The sequence below is a fragment of the Notothenia rossii genome, assembly GCF_949606895.1.
Source record: "Notothenia rossii genome assembly, chromosome: 3".
Taxonomy (NCBI): domain Eukaryota; kingdom Metazoa; phylum Chordata; class Actinopteri; order Perciformes; family Nototheniidae; genus Notothenia; species Notothenia rossii.
In genome coordinates, this window is record NC_136901.1 from 30,337,497 (window position 1) to 30,353,436 (window position 15,940).

Consider the following 15,940-nt stretch of genomic DNA (forward strand, 5'->3'; position numbering starts at 1 on the left):
AGATAAAAACTCCACACACAGACACACACCGGCAATCACTCAACGCTCAGACGGTCGGTCGCCTGGTTGCCGCGGTAACCGCTGCTGCCTTGGTGATTGATTCGTTGCCAGAGTGGCGTCGCCGCGGGAAGCTGGGCCGCGTCGCTCTAATTAAAACGGGATTACAGAGTCACGGCTGCACGGTACACTGATGCACGGCGGAGAGGAAATCGCTCTGTAAATGTCACTGTACACACACTGCAGATACACACTCAGCAGATCATCACTAAATACTGTTTACATGTAGAGCTTAATGTACATCCTAAATGAACAACACTTTCTAAATGTGTCTGCTCATCTCATTCTCAGAACTTAATCTACCTCAAATCTAAACTACATGTCCTCTCTTCTCTGCAGTGCTATGAGTGTGGATAGTTTTAGCATTGGATATATCGGGGCTACAAGTGTCTGCATTATCTCAAGCTGCATGACCGTCATATAAGTTTACAAAGAACGTCGAAAAATTGGGATTAATCGGGGGTCTTGTTTAAGGCCCTCAGCCATTCCTTTACCCTCATCCAGACTGGACAAACTGCAGCAGCTTCCTGTCTGGTACACTATCCAAACTCTCCAATAAATTCAAGTATATTCAAAACCGCCCATCTCCTCACCCTCACCCGATCTCGGGACTTCATCACCCCTGGGCTGCAGAACCTGCACTGACTCCCCACATCCATTTCAAAATCCTCCTCCTCACTTACAAAGCCCTCCATCCCCCGGCCGCCCTACTACCTCGCAGACCTGCTCCATCAGTACACTCCTTCCCGCTGCTTTCGCTCACCAAACATTTGAAATATCCAGCAGCAGACAGCAGCGTTTATATATGAGAGATTTCCAGCTCCTGCCTCCTGCAGAGTTGTTTGTTGTGCCAGCGAGCAGCGAGGTCGGAGTAAAGTCATTTATCTGTTGGGGCAGGATATGATCTCCCGCTGCAGCAGAGCCCCCTCTCACAGCCTGATGCTGCTGACCACCCACATCGCGCTGCAGAAACAGCAGCAATGCGTACGACTGCTGCAGATTAACATCACACACACAGGGAGAGGAGCTTGGGTTATTTACAGGACACATTGTTGCAACCACATGTCCAACGGAGGAAATCAGTACAGGTTAATATTCAAAGAGCTGCTTTCTATGATCAGAGACAGTATTTCTGAGTACAAGTTGATAAATAAACACTTTTCTTTTTGTTACTTTTGCCTTTTATCTGCTTTGCGGCTGTAACTCAGTTGAAAATGATAATAAGGGACACTGTCAAAATCCTGTTTCCAACTAAAGAGGGATGATCAAATCTGTCCAAACACAAGCAGAAGGACTTTCCTTAACAATATTACAAGTCTGTTTTTGAGACTTCTATATTTTGGTCAGCTCCACATCAGACTCCTCAGAATATTTAATGAAACTATAAGTCTTCTTCTATTCCTGCAGCTTATATCTGCTGCTGTCTGAGGATGGTTTCTCTCTCAGACTCTGAATCAGCAGCTCCCCTCAGTAAACAAGCCACAGTGATTGTTGGATTTACATATTTCTGAATAAATCATTTTTGCATTTGTGCGATAAGCAGGGCTCTGCTGTTCGCTTCTCTTCCTCCTCCCTTCTTCACCACATTCACGCATGCTTCCATGAATTAACCCCGATGCTGATCCCTCATGCCAAAGAGAGGAGAAACGGCTGCTCACAATTCAAGTTTCAGCAAGAGGAGGCCAAACACAGAGCTGCCGAATGTATTATTTCTTTGTTGGACCCTGAAGGCAGTATCTCCCTATCCCTACGGCACTTGCACATTGCCATATTATGTGTTGGTACTTCTGGTTAAAGTGTGATAGCTATTAATTAGCATAGCGTCTCCAGCTTTATTAATCTGCACTTGCCAAAAATAACAATCTTGATTACCAATATGTGATTACTTTAACCAAAAGTGTATATTTCAGTGCCCAGTCTGCTTACAAAAACACGTCAACAATGATTTCATAATGACTCAGTGCCTGAATAGTAGACACAAGTCCACACTGCAAATACAAAATATTGTAGGGGTTAAATATTAAATACGTTTAAATACAGTAAGAGAGCCACCAATTTGGCAACAGCTCGCTAAATAGCTAACATTTGCTAGCTTGTTAGACACAAGTAGCTAAGGTTTAAGTAGATAGATAGCAAACGTTAGCTAGCTTGATCTACAGATAAATAGATGGATTGTCACATTGACAGTGACAGACGAGTTGGGTCTCTAGGTTTAATTGTTTTTTATTCTCAAATAAAAACGAATTGTTTGCAATGCTGTTAATGCTATACCGGCCGGGCTACATAAGACGAATAGTGACACCGATAAATGTGATCCGAGGTTTGTCCATGAATCCTCTCTGGTAAATGTAATGTGAGACAGCTGTGCTATTAGGAGGTTTCAACATGTGGGGAATCATCCTCATGCATGCAAGTGTGTGTATGTGAACAGTGTCATGGGTCTTAATATGAGCACTCTTTAATTACATCCTGGCGCTAAAGAAGATGCCTCCATTAACGCTGCATGTAGGCCTCACCACCCCCACCCTTAGAGAGTTCCCCCCCCCCCTCCCCACCCGAGAGAGCAGGGCTGGTGTGTTTTGGCTGCAGAGGAAGCACTGGTCGGGGGGGCATGAATATTCCAAATGACTAATGTTGCACACACTTATTTCTGACATATCTGCTTCCACTGGGAAATAAAACACTTCTGATGCAGGGGACCATCTGTTATCACACACACACACACACACACACACACACACACACACACACACACACACACACACACACACACACACACACACACACACACACACACACACACACACACACACACACACACACACACACACACACACACACACACACACACACACACACACACACACACACACACACACACACACACACACACACACTCACTCCCCCCCTCTGTTGGGAGCGTGCTAACAGACAGGCTCTAAACTTCTGTACAAATTAAACACACTCTTTTTAATTCAGTGTGTGTGGTAGATGTGGAACACACAAAGATACACACTTTACGTGGCGATAAATACCTAGCCTGTCTCCTGTAGCAGCTGGATAATGTGCTCGCTGTGTGTGAAGGGGAATAAACTAGCTGCATCACCTTCAAAACAAACACACACACACACGTCTACACTCAAAGAGAACCATAGCCACAGGAAAACACACACTCTCATGCACGGACAATCTGTTTTGATATTCACACACAGCTTCTAGGTATTCACAATATATACATATTTTATAGAAACTACTGCATGTGCATTTCAAGCAGACAAGTTTACATCGGCACTGTGGAGCACCTGCCTCATGTGATGAAGCAGCTTATGCATCACAAGTGCTTTATGGTGTGTGTGTGTGTGTGTGTGTGTGTGTGTGTGTGTGTGTGTGTGTGTGTGTGTGTGTGTGTGTGTGTGTGTGTGTGTGTGTGTGTGTGTGTGTGTGTGTGTGTGTGTGTGTGTGTGTGTGTGTGTGTGTGTGTGTAACTGACCTGTGTCTGCAGCCTTCAGGTGAGGATCCTCAGCATCCACAATGCCTCTGATCTGCAGAGAGAGGAAACACATACACACTGATCACCTGAAGGGGTACTCTGTGTGTGTGTGTGTGTGTGTGTGTGTGTGTGTGTGTGTGTGTGTGTGTGTGTGTGTGTGTGTGTGTGTGTGTGTGTGTGTGTGTGTGTGTGTGTGTGTGTGTGTGTGTGTGTGTGAGACAGAGCGATAGTAAGCAGCTCCTAGCAGACTCTCTTGATGTTGGATCAGGAGCTCCTCAGTGACTGTGAGGCTCTCAGGAGCTTTACACACGTTTAATGATGAAGACTGATGAAGAATACATGCTTCAGTTTCAGTCACGGGGGGAAACAGGCAGCACACACACCTTCAGCAGTAAATGTGTGGCAATACTGATTTACTGGGTATCTAAATATTGACATGCATATGTCTGAGTGTGCTTTGTTCTGTTGTTGACGCTTGTAGGCCTTTTCTGTTAGAAAATGTAAAATGAGAAAAATGTTCCCAAGAGGGTTCATGAAGCATGAGGAGGATATAGGATTAAAAAAAATGTTCATCACAGGAAGTTACCGAAAGTGAAAACACTTCTCTGAGATTCAAAGAAAATAAACATTAAGAAAATTATCGATAGGAAATGGTCGAGACAAGGCGATACGATGCGATATGATAAGACTAGATACGATATACAGTATGATACTGTACAGTAAGCTATACAATACGATGGGTATAATACGGTACGTCACGACCTGATACAACAGGATTCGATTTGATAAAAGAGGAGATGACGCGGTTTCATACGGTACGATAAGATGCACTGTAGCTACTGTGCAAACGACTCTAAAGCCTTAGAATATTGAATTAGAGTGGTACTACAGAACGGGACACAGTGAGAGGATTCAGCACAAAACCCAGAGAAATAATAAGAATTCAATTCAAATGAAGTTTTCATGAAGGTGATGAGAGAACGCTGCTGGAATGAAAAAACAGCAGGGCTAGCTAACCATCAGCAACTAGCAAAGCTGTTGGGCGTACAGTATTTGTTCCCCATCACAGACCAACAACATCTGCAGATCAATGGAAAGCTGAGGAAGTTGTGCCGATATGTCTGATTTTTCTTGAAGAAGAAGAAACCCTCAGCATCCCAACAACAGGCCACAGGAAGTGCCTCCTCTGTACTGACGGACTGAGAGCGGCAGGAGTAACGGAGGCATTACTCTCTGTGATGTTCCTGAGAAGGAAAGCCTCCAGCGGCAGTTTAGAAAGCAGCACAGGAAACAGCGCCTCTCTTTGAAGGAGCTGTACTCTGATTACTTCCTCACACAATGGTGCATCATGGGTATTTGTCCACCGAGAGCCCAGGAAGCGTCTAATTAATTGACAAGCAGATATTTCTGAGTTTAATCATCAAACAGACTGCGTTCTGCTCACCAGCAGCAGCCCCCTCTCTGCAGAGACGGGTCTTTAAACGCAGCACTAATCAGAATAAATGACGCTCTGCACATCACATCACAGGAGCTGATGTTAACTTATGTAACACTTACAGACCTATATTCATGAAAGCTCCCTCCCTCTGCAGCACATCTTATTTATTCTTAATATTTAATGTGTCATCTTCACATGATCAGTGTGTGTGTGTGTGTGTGTGTGTGTGTGTGTGTGTGTGTGTGTGTGTGTGTGTGTGTGTGTGTGTGTGTGTGTGTGTGTGTGTGTGTGTGTGTGTGTGTGTGTGTGTGTGTGTGTGTGTCCTGCTCCACATTCCTCCTCTCTCACAGAGACGATTAACTGTAGATATATAGAGTGTGAGATTTTCAGTGATGCTAGCTCAGCTCAAACTGATCATCTTATCAGACGGATTTATGGATATGTAGAGCCTAACATCACTAACACTGAGGCCTTCTTTTCAAACATCATGCACTTTATCTGAGTCCTGATGCGAAATAACATCCAGGAACAGGAAGTGACATAGCTGGACATTACTCTTTTCATGACTGCTTTAATTAATTTAAATGCATAGAGAAAAGCCTGTGAAATGTCATTATATAGGGCTTGATGACACTTTTGAAACTAATTCTGATTTGACTTAAATGTCATTTCACTCTTATGCTGTTGGCCTTTACTTGTTGCTCTAATCAAATATGTTGTTTAAATCAGTGGTTCTCAACTGGTGGGACCCATTTAGAGTGGGTCGCAGATGTGAGAGTGAAGAAAAAGAAAATTGGAAAAAAAAAATGTTGATTTTCTAACGCAGTAGGAGTTGCACTTGAAGTATCGGACACCATAAGCGGTTTGGCAAACTTCTGTCACGTAGGGATCATCTTCTCAATAAAACGTCTTTGCTGATGCTTTTTCGAGTCTTCTGGCCAATCAGAATCAAGAGTTGTTGCCGGAAGTCCCCACGGAGAATAACTTTGCGGTAGAACTACTCTTTATACATCCATGGGTACAACTTCAGATACAAATGAACACATAATGAAATGATATGACCCCCGGTTTGATGATTGACAGGTCACAGAACAATGGGGGCTGTCTAAAATGCTCGCTTTACGTTTGGAAACCGTGTTACCAACCATTATCTCTCCCGATCAAACCGGCTTCATCAAAAATAGGCATTCATTGTTTAACTTAAGACGACTTTTTAACACAATCTACCAGCCTTCCGCAAATTCTGTAAGCTGTGATATCTTTAGGTGCAGAAAAGGCATTTGATCGTGTGGAGTGGAGGTATCTTTTTCACCCCTTGGAAAGAACTTTACCTCATGGGTGAAGCTATTGTACTCCCCTCCCCTAGCTTCAGTGAGGACTAATAACACGCATTCTGAATATTTCCCTCTCAACCGCTCCACCAGGCAGGGTTGTCCCTTGAGCCCTCTCTTATTTGCCTTAGCTATTGAGCGCTCTTCGTTAGAGGTATTTTCAGAAATGGGGTAGAACAGAAAGCTTCTCTTTATGCGGATGACCTTCTTCTTTATGTCTCTAATTTATCTGTGTCCGTCCCTGCAGCTCTCTCTATCCTTAGCTCATTTGGTGCTGCATCCGGTTATAAACTCAATTTAAATCAAAGCGAATTGTTCCCTTTAAATAGAGCGGCGCGTGAGTTTCCTCTACATAGTCTACCATTTAAAACTGCACTACACAGCTACACTTACCTCGGGATCCAGGTGACCGATACATTTAAAGATCTTTTTCAAGCAATTTTGACAGAGACCAAAGGCGCGGGGTGGACTTGCTCAGCCGAATTTGAGGTTCTATTATTGGGCAACGAATCTGAGAATAATACAGTCCTGGCTGCAGTCTGACTCACAGCCCTCTCTGCCTGTCTGGCTTGAAATGGAGGCTGCTTCCTGTAGTCCAGTATCCCATTAAGACCCCCTCCTCTGCTTACACAAAAAATGTAATTGCCAAAGCATCCTTAAAAAATTGGAATCAGTTCAGACGTTTCTTTGATCTCCAAGCATACTCTACATTAGCCCCTTTAACTGCAAACCATGTTTTTCCTCCATCCTTAGCAGATGGCGCATTTACTATTATGTTTAACCAAAGCATTAAAGCATTCAAAGACCTTTATATTCACAACACATTTGCCTCTTTCCAACAGCTACCTAATAAATGTGCACTACATACTAGTCCACATTTCTTCAGGTATCTACAGATTCACAGTTTTGTTAATAATAGATTTCCTCAGCCACTAGACACACTCCTTAGGCCTACTCTGATGGGCCTTGATTGGTTAATATTTACACTCAGATTTATTCTCTTCGTTTGGTTACCCTGAACTCCATTGAATCTCTTTGGGAAACAGATCTTGGGGAGGATATTTCTGAAGAACTTTGGGAAAAAGCCCTTGCTAATGTACATACATCTTCTATTTGTGCTAGACGTGGACTGATTCAGTGCAAAGTAGTGCATCGCACACACTTTACTGAGCTCAGGCTCTCTAAAACATATAAGGAGGTGGACCCAACTTGTGACAGATGTAGCCAAGCACCGGCGAGTCATGCACACATGTTCTGGTCTTGTGTGGTCTTACACTCTTATTGGACTGAAATCTTTAGATCACTGTCAGAAATCACTGGAAAACCAATGCCATGACCACACTGTTTGGTCTAACCCCACCCACATGGCCACATGAACAAGTGATTTTATTTAAAGTGTTTGTTTTGCATCCTTAAGATAAGCGGGACGTGAAATCTAATCGGTGTCTGTCTATGCGAATGTTATCTCACAGCGGTTTATATGAGCTGATGAAGGAACTGCATAACTCTGCTCCTCTTCCTCTTTATCTGGACAGAGGAAATGAGAGGATGCTATCTGCCGCCGCTCGCCTTGGCTAAGCAGACGGACATTTTCTCCAGGCTTCAGATGAAAACAGGAGCTTTATGAACCTCAGGAATATTTGTATCCGACTCTGAATTAAAACACTCTAGAGAGAGGTATTAGGAGCTGATCTGGATGTCATCTGATCACAGGGAGGATCGAGGACCAGCGACTGCAGCACATCTCAGTTCTTTTCTTCCCTATTCATCAAAAAGGATTTCTCTCGTCTTACATTGTTCCTGCACACAGTGATGAAACATCGGAGGCGTTTGAAACCAAATGAGAGGGAAGGTGTCAATGTACTGCAGGTAATAAAGTAAGGATTAAAGGTTCCCTATTATACTCTTTTATATTCAATATATTATAGGTCTCAGTTATATACAAAACATGTCTCTGAGGTAGGGCTGCTCGATTATGGTAAAAATCATAATCTCGATTATTTGGGTCAATAATTGATATCATGATTATTAAAAACGATTATCCATTTACTTTGAAAACATCCATATATTGAAAAAAAAAATGTGAACAGTATATTTTTAACAGTTGATTACCTTAACTTTAAGTATAATTCAACTGAAAAACCAATACAAATACATTTAAAAAAAGCTCCACAAATAAACGTTTTATTTTGATTATGTTGTTTTCAGAATTGTTGCAAGCCAAAATCATAATTGCGATTAAAATACGATTAATTGAGCAGCCCTACTCTGAGGTTTGGCTAAAACTCCAAACAGATCATTGCAGCATCCCATAATCCCCTCTGTTTCAGCCCTGTTTCAAAAGTGCTGATTCTCTGTCTGTTACTTTAGATGAAAATGAGAAGCCACTCCCCACGCCCCTCTGAGAGAGATTTGGTTAAAAAGAACACAATGGTGCTCTAGGAGGAGATTCGGGTGACAAGGGTGGGGGGGGGGGGGGGGGGGTTACCTTGGTTGGTGATTGGCTAACGGTTACACAAGCCAAAAAACAAGTGGCCAACATCTGATCAGCTCATTTTCAGACAGGTTTTTATATAAATGGATCAGGACAAAAAAGTGAGCGAATCTTTTTTCCTGAAACTTTCAGAATATCTCTACACAGAGGGGACACATGTTGATGTATAAAAGAAGATTTCGCATAATAGGTGACCTTTATTCGGACATATCAAAAAGCTTTTAGATCAATGAACAGAAGAGCTGCAATCATCACTAACATAGGAAACCTTGGGCAACACCAACTGAGAGCTGTCCTGAAAACTGAACCACATCTATAGTGATGCTGCTGCACTGAGGGAACCTATACAAAAAATAGGTGCCTTCACCATGATCCTGCACCAAGACATGAGAGGGAAGGAACCAACAAAGAACCAACCAACTGACAAACCAACCAATCTTTTAACAGATCATTCAAACCTGGAAAGACTGCAGTCCAATACAAATCGGATTCCCTCAACTGGAGAGAGAAGAGAGTCTGGTGTGTGTTTGAACACAAAGGGAATGGAGCTCACCTTCACCCTGTTCTCTGTATTTAGGACGTCCCACAGAGAGTGCTGGAACATGGGCAGGTCCATCTGACGGCCCCCTCCCATCAGAGCCTGGGGGAAGAGGAGGAGGTTTAATGAATATATATTATATATATGATAAACCAACAAGATACAGCATGCAACACAGCAATTAACAATATTCCAAATATAATGCATATAAAACGGAATGTTAGATACATGATGCTGGTTACACATTTGAGTGTCGAGGAGTTTAATGCATGATGCGGATGAAAGATGAATACATCCTGTGTTTCTTATATTTTCATAAAACATCCGGAGCTGTAGCTTCAGGCCTGATGACACCACTGCTCTCATCTTGTTTTAAAAACTGGAAAGCTCTCTTAAATGTATGTTTTTTTTTTTTTTTTAAATGTAAGTTTCATTTCAAAGTCATCTGAATACAGAAAATATGTTTGACTCATCTCTTGTTTTCTGTAATGCTGCAATTTCCATGAAGTGTGTGTTTCTTGTGTGCCTGACACACTTCTTCTTCACATGCATTTACTACGGGTACAGTCTCACAAAAACTGCCATACACAACTGATAATAAGTTAATCTTAAAAACTCCTGCAGAAAGAGGAGGGAACCCTTGCATCTCATCAAAAGGTGTTGGAATAACTGGTGAGGGATAGAAGTGTAGCGGGTGGAGGCGCCAGTCTCCACCCGAGGGAAGGGGGTGCAGCTCGGTGTGTATTCATGTGAAACCGAGTCCGTTGGAAGCCGTTTAGTCGGCGCTGTATCTCAGCAGGCTGACCTTTAACTCTATTCACAATGAAGCTAAGCTAACATACACACGCTGCTAAGCCAACAGACACTGCAGGAGGAGAATCAGATCCTCTGAGCTGACCCAGCCACAGTACTCACGCTCAGTTTATCTTTTATTACTGGTACACGCTCCAACCTTAACAAACCTTATATAAATGTCGTCTTGTAGGTAAATATAGCGTCCATCAGAGCAGCAGTTATTCTGGAGGATGATGTATAGAAAAAGTAATTCCTCTCAGAGTGCAGAAATTGCCTCGCAGAGATCTGATCTACATTCTGTGTTATCTAATTACATTTTCCCAGCAGCCTCACAAACACAATAACCAATACCGGTAACATATTTCCTGTACAGTTAACAACTAAACAACTAGCAACTGATGCTGACCTTACAAAAAAGCATGATTTGATACGGTTGACCATGAATTATTAATAAAAAAACTACAGAGATATGGCATTAGAGGTGTTGCACTATCAAGGCTATCCAGCTACCTACATAACAGGGAACAGTACGTTGAAATACAAAGCCATAAATCACAACTACTGCAGGTTACATGTGGGGTGCCTCAGGGCTCAGTCTTGGGGCCATTACTATTTATTCTGTATATTAACATATATATGTGAAGTATCAAAAACTATTAAAACCATTCTTTTTGCAGACGACACAAGTCTACTCTGCTGCGGGGACGATTTAGAACAGCTATTGGTCACAATGGAGAAGGAACTGAGCAGGATGAAGATCTGGTTTGACCAAAATAAATTAACATTGAACGCAAGCAAAACCAAACTCATAATATTTGGCAATCGATCGACCAATACAGAGAAGAAACTCACTATAAATGGCTTCCAATTAGAGAGAGTATCGAGAATAAAATTCCTTGGAGTAATTATAGACAATAAAGTAAGTCAAAGCCAAAATATCCAAATCAATAGCAATTCTGAATAAAGCCAAATACCTAATTAATCAAGCTTCTTTGTTTATGCTGTACTGCTCCTTCATACTTCCATACATGATGTATTAAAACAAATACACATCCTATCGTCATCCTGCAAAAAAGAGCCACGTACAGAGAACCAACAAATAAATTATTCATCAAACTAAAAACAGTAAAACTACAAGACCTGGTTGACTATAAAACTATTCAAAGTATGTTCAAAGCCGCGAATCAACAATTACCTGATAAGAAAAATATATGCTAGAGGGGGTAGGACCAGAAAAGTTTTTTAAGCTTCTTCTTGCTCCTGTTGAACATGACAGAGACTATTTGAGAATTATTATTGTTTTGTTTTTTTGTGCTTTGTTATAATTATTAATTTGAGTGAGAAAAAAAGGAAAAGAATATATATACAGTATATATTATTGTTGTATGTTGTTGTTTCTGACATGTTCAATAAATTGACTAATAAAAAAAACACAGACCCTGAAGACTGATTATAAGACTAATAAATGTTCCTAACTGAACAATGAATTCAGACCTAACAAAACAGTTTAAAAGCATTTCAGAGTAGAGTCACTTCATTTACCCTGAGTGCTGTTGGTGTACTTAGGAACCACTGCTAGATTTCTAAGAACTAAAAGTCACGGTGGCCCCAGCGGTCCAAAAAATAGAGTCAGAATGAAAAAGGGGATGATGTAGGGTTGTGTAATTACTGTGACTAAATAAAGAGATTGTATTGGTGATTTTCTTGCAAGGAAACACTTGAACTCGTACGCTCCCATCTCCAGTCTGTTTCTTGAGACTGGAGACATCAGAACCCTTAACCCTTCAGATCTCCAGTATATATACCTGTGATACCCCGTCCCCATCATCAGCTCGGTCTGCTTTAATTATGTTCAGAGCTGCTAATGAACACGGTTCTTATTTAAGATAAAGCAGAGACAGATCGATATTCAGCGCTGCGTCAGTCTATATTCTCCTCAGGAACATTTCAGAAAGGCCACCGGGGGGGGGGGGGGAGCTTATCACGCAGCTAAATGTCAATGTAATTATGAGCATCTGTAGATAGTGAGGGGAGCACATCCTGCAGCACAACACATATTTCATTAATAAATGTCACTCTGCAGAGCGCCCAGAGGACGACAACAACACCGATGCTACTGCACTAACAGAGAGATGTTATACAGGACAAAATAATAACTATATATATAATTATATCTAATAAAACGCTATTAATATGCATGCACAGCCCATTGGATCATCACAAAGCACAGGAAGTGATCAGCACTCACAGCAAGTGTAATATAGATATGGGCTGTGTGAAAGGGAAAACAAAGCTATATGAAAGCTCTGCTAATGGGGAGTAGCATTAGCATGGCTAATTGTTATGTTACTAGATGTGCACTCCTCACTGCAGGAGGAGTCTGCTGATAAACAAGCTGTGTTTGTGTATGAGAACAATAAAAAGACTCAACAAAATGTAAGAAAATATGCATATATAACATCTTCATATAACATAGATAATGACTGATCTACCAAGTATTATCCAAACTTCTCCTCCAATTAAAACACAACTGCATCTGATCCCTCACAATCCAAGCCAATCACCACAGGCGTTCCTACACTTAATGCAACAGCTGTGGAATTAAATGAATGTTGTATTGGTAAAACAGAGCCTTTTTGACAGTCACTAAACCTCTGTGGTGCAGTCTAACTCCTGGAGCAGAGTTTAGTAAATCAGAGGGGCTGCTGGTCTGACTCAGCTGGGGGGGGGGGGGGGGGGAAGTCTGCACACAGGGGCAGATGAAACACAGGACCAACTCCCTGTGATGCTTCTCTTCCCTTGAACCCCCTCATCACATCTCTTTCTGGGAGTGCTCCTTGAGTGTGGCCCCACCTGGGCCCATGGAATTGCTCTGTCTCTGAATGTATCCATCCCTCTATCTTTTGAGGACAGTAGGGAGGAGACTATAGAAGGTGTGCTTCTGGGGACACTAAGCTTTGCAAAGTTCGGAAATGGCACCAGGCTTTCCTGCATTTTTTATTTGAAATATCTGCTGTAGTAACCTGCCAATCACAAGCTTTCATCGCCCACAGGTGATCACAGATTGATAGGAGGAAGCAAGGAAACATCCAGGGATTGTCATTCTTCCACAGAGGCACTGATATTTCAGAGTCAGATTTGGAGACCGTCTCTCCCCTCGGAATCTGGTGCTAGACAGGAAGCAGGAAGCCATCTGTGAGTCTCATCCTCTCCTCCTCTCTCAGGATGAGTCTGAGCCAGCGAATGTCGGTGGGATAAAGACGAGATGACGGACAGGAGGTGCTTTCTCTTTCCTGTTTCATCCCTCTGCTCGCAAACCGATCGGTGGCACCGTTAGTGGCTGAGATTATGATGATGGGCGGTGGGGGGGGGGGGGGGGTTCTCAGGCCTCTGAGAGCTTTAATATTGCAGGCCACCATCACCATGGAAACACATAGCGTGGCAGCAGAGGACACAGGGTTCTGCACAACATGTCGGGTCAGAGGAGAGCACTGTAGCTGAAATACACCTGAACTCAGACAAAGGCCGTGCAGCATGCGATGCTTCAGAGATAAAAGTTAATAATCACATTATAATCATATAATGTGAAATGTAAACATTGTTAACTTGATTTAAGTAACTCAATCTTTGGTACCTGTGGTACAGAGTTTTGCTTCTTTATAAAACACACCGGTTGATCCCACCAGTAACCACTGATGTCTCCAAATGAAGCAGCCTGAATCTACAGGATTACAACTTTAATACCGCAACTTTAACTTTAACTAGCACCCACACCAACTCAAGAAACGCATGTTCATGAAATAAGCCGATTATTCACTTTGTCGAAATAATAATCCCTTAAAATGTGTGTAGAGGCTGTCCTGCTGCAGCGGCAGATCTATGATCGTTCTCAGAGGAGGTTACTCTCTCTGCACAGTGTTCCTGTTCTTAAAGCTGCTTTAGAACATCAACAGTATTTGTGCAGTGGTTACAGCTGATAAGAACACACACACAGCCTGGAGCAGCTTTAAGGCTGATTGTCAGAGCAGCTTGTCGAGCAACAGCGCTGCAGTAAGAGCTACAAACAGTCTGTTTACACACATCTCTACTTTATACTACAGACTGCTCTTCAGATCAGACCTCTGTCAGCTGTGGATGCAGCAGATCAGATGAAGCCTCTTCACTTCTCCTCCCCTGACCTCCCACTGCCTCCATTACAGCTCATCCAATCACAGCTACAGGGTAGAGAGGAGAGCGGAGGGGAGATGAGAGGAGGAGGGTCAGGTGTGCAGCCTAAAATAAATGAAGTCTCTCAAATCATTGGTTGTGCCTCTCCTATCTCATAAGAGTCTCCACCTCATCTCTCCAAACAGTATCCATCTCTCCTCCACCTCCTGCCGGAAGCAAACAAAATACGCTTTTGAGAGGAAGGGGATGCATGCTATTGGAGAGAGGTGTAGCCACTACTAGGATGTTGTTGGAATAGAGAAGAGATATTGTTCCATCTTAACGAGATGTTACAGTGTGCACTGAGCATGCAACACGATGGCCTAGATCCACAGTCTTAGCTTCACTGAGAATCAGCTGAGCTCCGCACATAGCAAACTCCTGGGTTACTCTCAGTGACGTCAGAGCAAATATTCACAGAAGACCCTGAACTCTGCTTAGAACACACACAGTGTTCGAGAAGCACTGCTAGACAGGGAGAGGATACTCTAACAGGCAGAGGAGAAGTATCCACTCCCGCAGGAGGGATCTGTTAGCCCAGCCCTGGGAAACAGAGAGTAATGACCTGTGAATGTGACTTTGTGTTTCCCCATCAGCTCTGTTAGAGGCCTGCTGCCCCCTGCTGGAGGCTGCACACTCCACCATCATGTTCCATTTATTTCTTTATAGTTGCAGGTGAAATCTCAGGGGTATGATTATGTGCAGCGTTGCGGGATAAGTATTTAAAGCATGCACACTGATTCAATATAACTAACTCGATTTTCGTTCCAGCACTGCTGAATGTCAATCTGCTTAAGGAGCACAAAGTGGAACATGCAAACTGGGAGAGATCCACATCAGGTTCTGTGGCTGCAGAACAGCTGCTGTATCACCGTTGGAATGAGGCGGCTTTATCAACCACTAAGTAATAATTCAAACTCTGGAATAGGCCCTAGTTGCACACCACACACACAGCTTACAGCAGGGAACAAAACTGCAGTGTGTAGAGCAGTCTGAATAAAAGCAGAAACTAATGGCTTCTCTTCTGAAGCTACGTGGAATACACAATAGCATATAACCGCAATATTTCTTTATGCAACTGTTGTTTTTTGTATCCATACTTTTAAATTAAAAAGTAGTGACATTTCTCCAACTGTGCTCTCTTCTTATTAACACCAGAGGTTTTATTTATCCTGCAATAAAAACATATTCCATACTCAGTGAGATCAGGGAACCTCCAGCACATAGCCACAGCCCACTGGGTCTCACACCAGAGATGCTAAGAGAGGAAGGATCTCTGCAGATTTAGTGTGAGTGTTACAACGATGTGCTTCCTGCAGGAGTATCCCATAATGACAGAACACTTGATAACCTTGAAAGAGCACTTCCTCCTTTCATCATCAAATCCTCTCTGTTCCTGAATTATCTGCACCGCTAAAGAGGAAACCACCTTCAGTGCGGAGGCAGAAGCTTCTGAAGAGGACGGAAACAGAAAGGGGGGACTAATAAAAAAGGTGTGAAAATGACACAAAGAGAAGATGCATGCAAAAAGACATCCCTGAATGTGTAATCAGAGTCTGCAGACATTAGGAACTGATGAAGAAATAACTCT

At 42.6% G+C, this 15,940-nt stretch overlaps 1 protein-coding gene across 2 annotated transcripts in view; it reads right to left on the reverse strand.

Moving 5' to 3' along the window:
- The window catches only part of LOC307032782 (glucosidase 2 subunit beta-like), a 57,218-nt gene that overhangs the window by 26,796 nt on the left and 14,482 nt on the right, over positions 1-15,940 (reverse strand). For both annotated transcript variants that reach the window (XR_013806374.1, XM_079671033.1), the window contains exons 9-10: positions 9,364-9,450; positions 3,548-3,599 (exon numbers count right to left, since the gene is read on the reverse strand). Coding sequence is in view for 1 of the 2 variants with exons in the window: in XM_079671033.1 (XP_079527159.1) it covers positions 3,548-3,599; positions 9,364-9,450 (139 nt within the window). In the remaining variant the exon portion in view is untranslated. The remainder of the gene's footprint in view (positions 1-3,547; positions 3,600-9,363; positions 9,451-15,940) is intronic.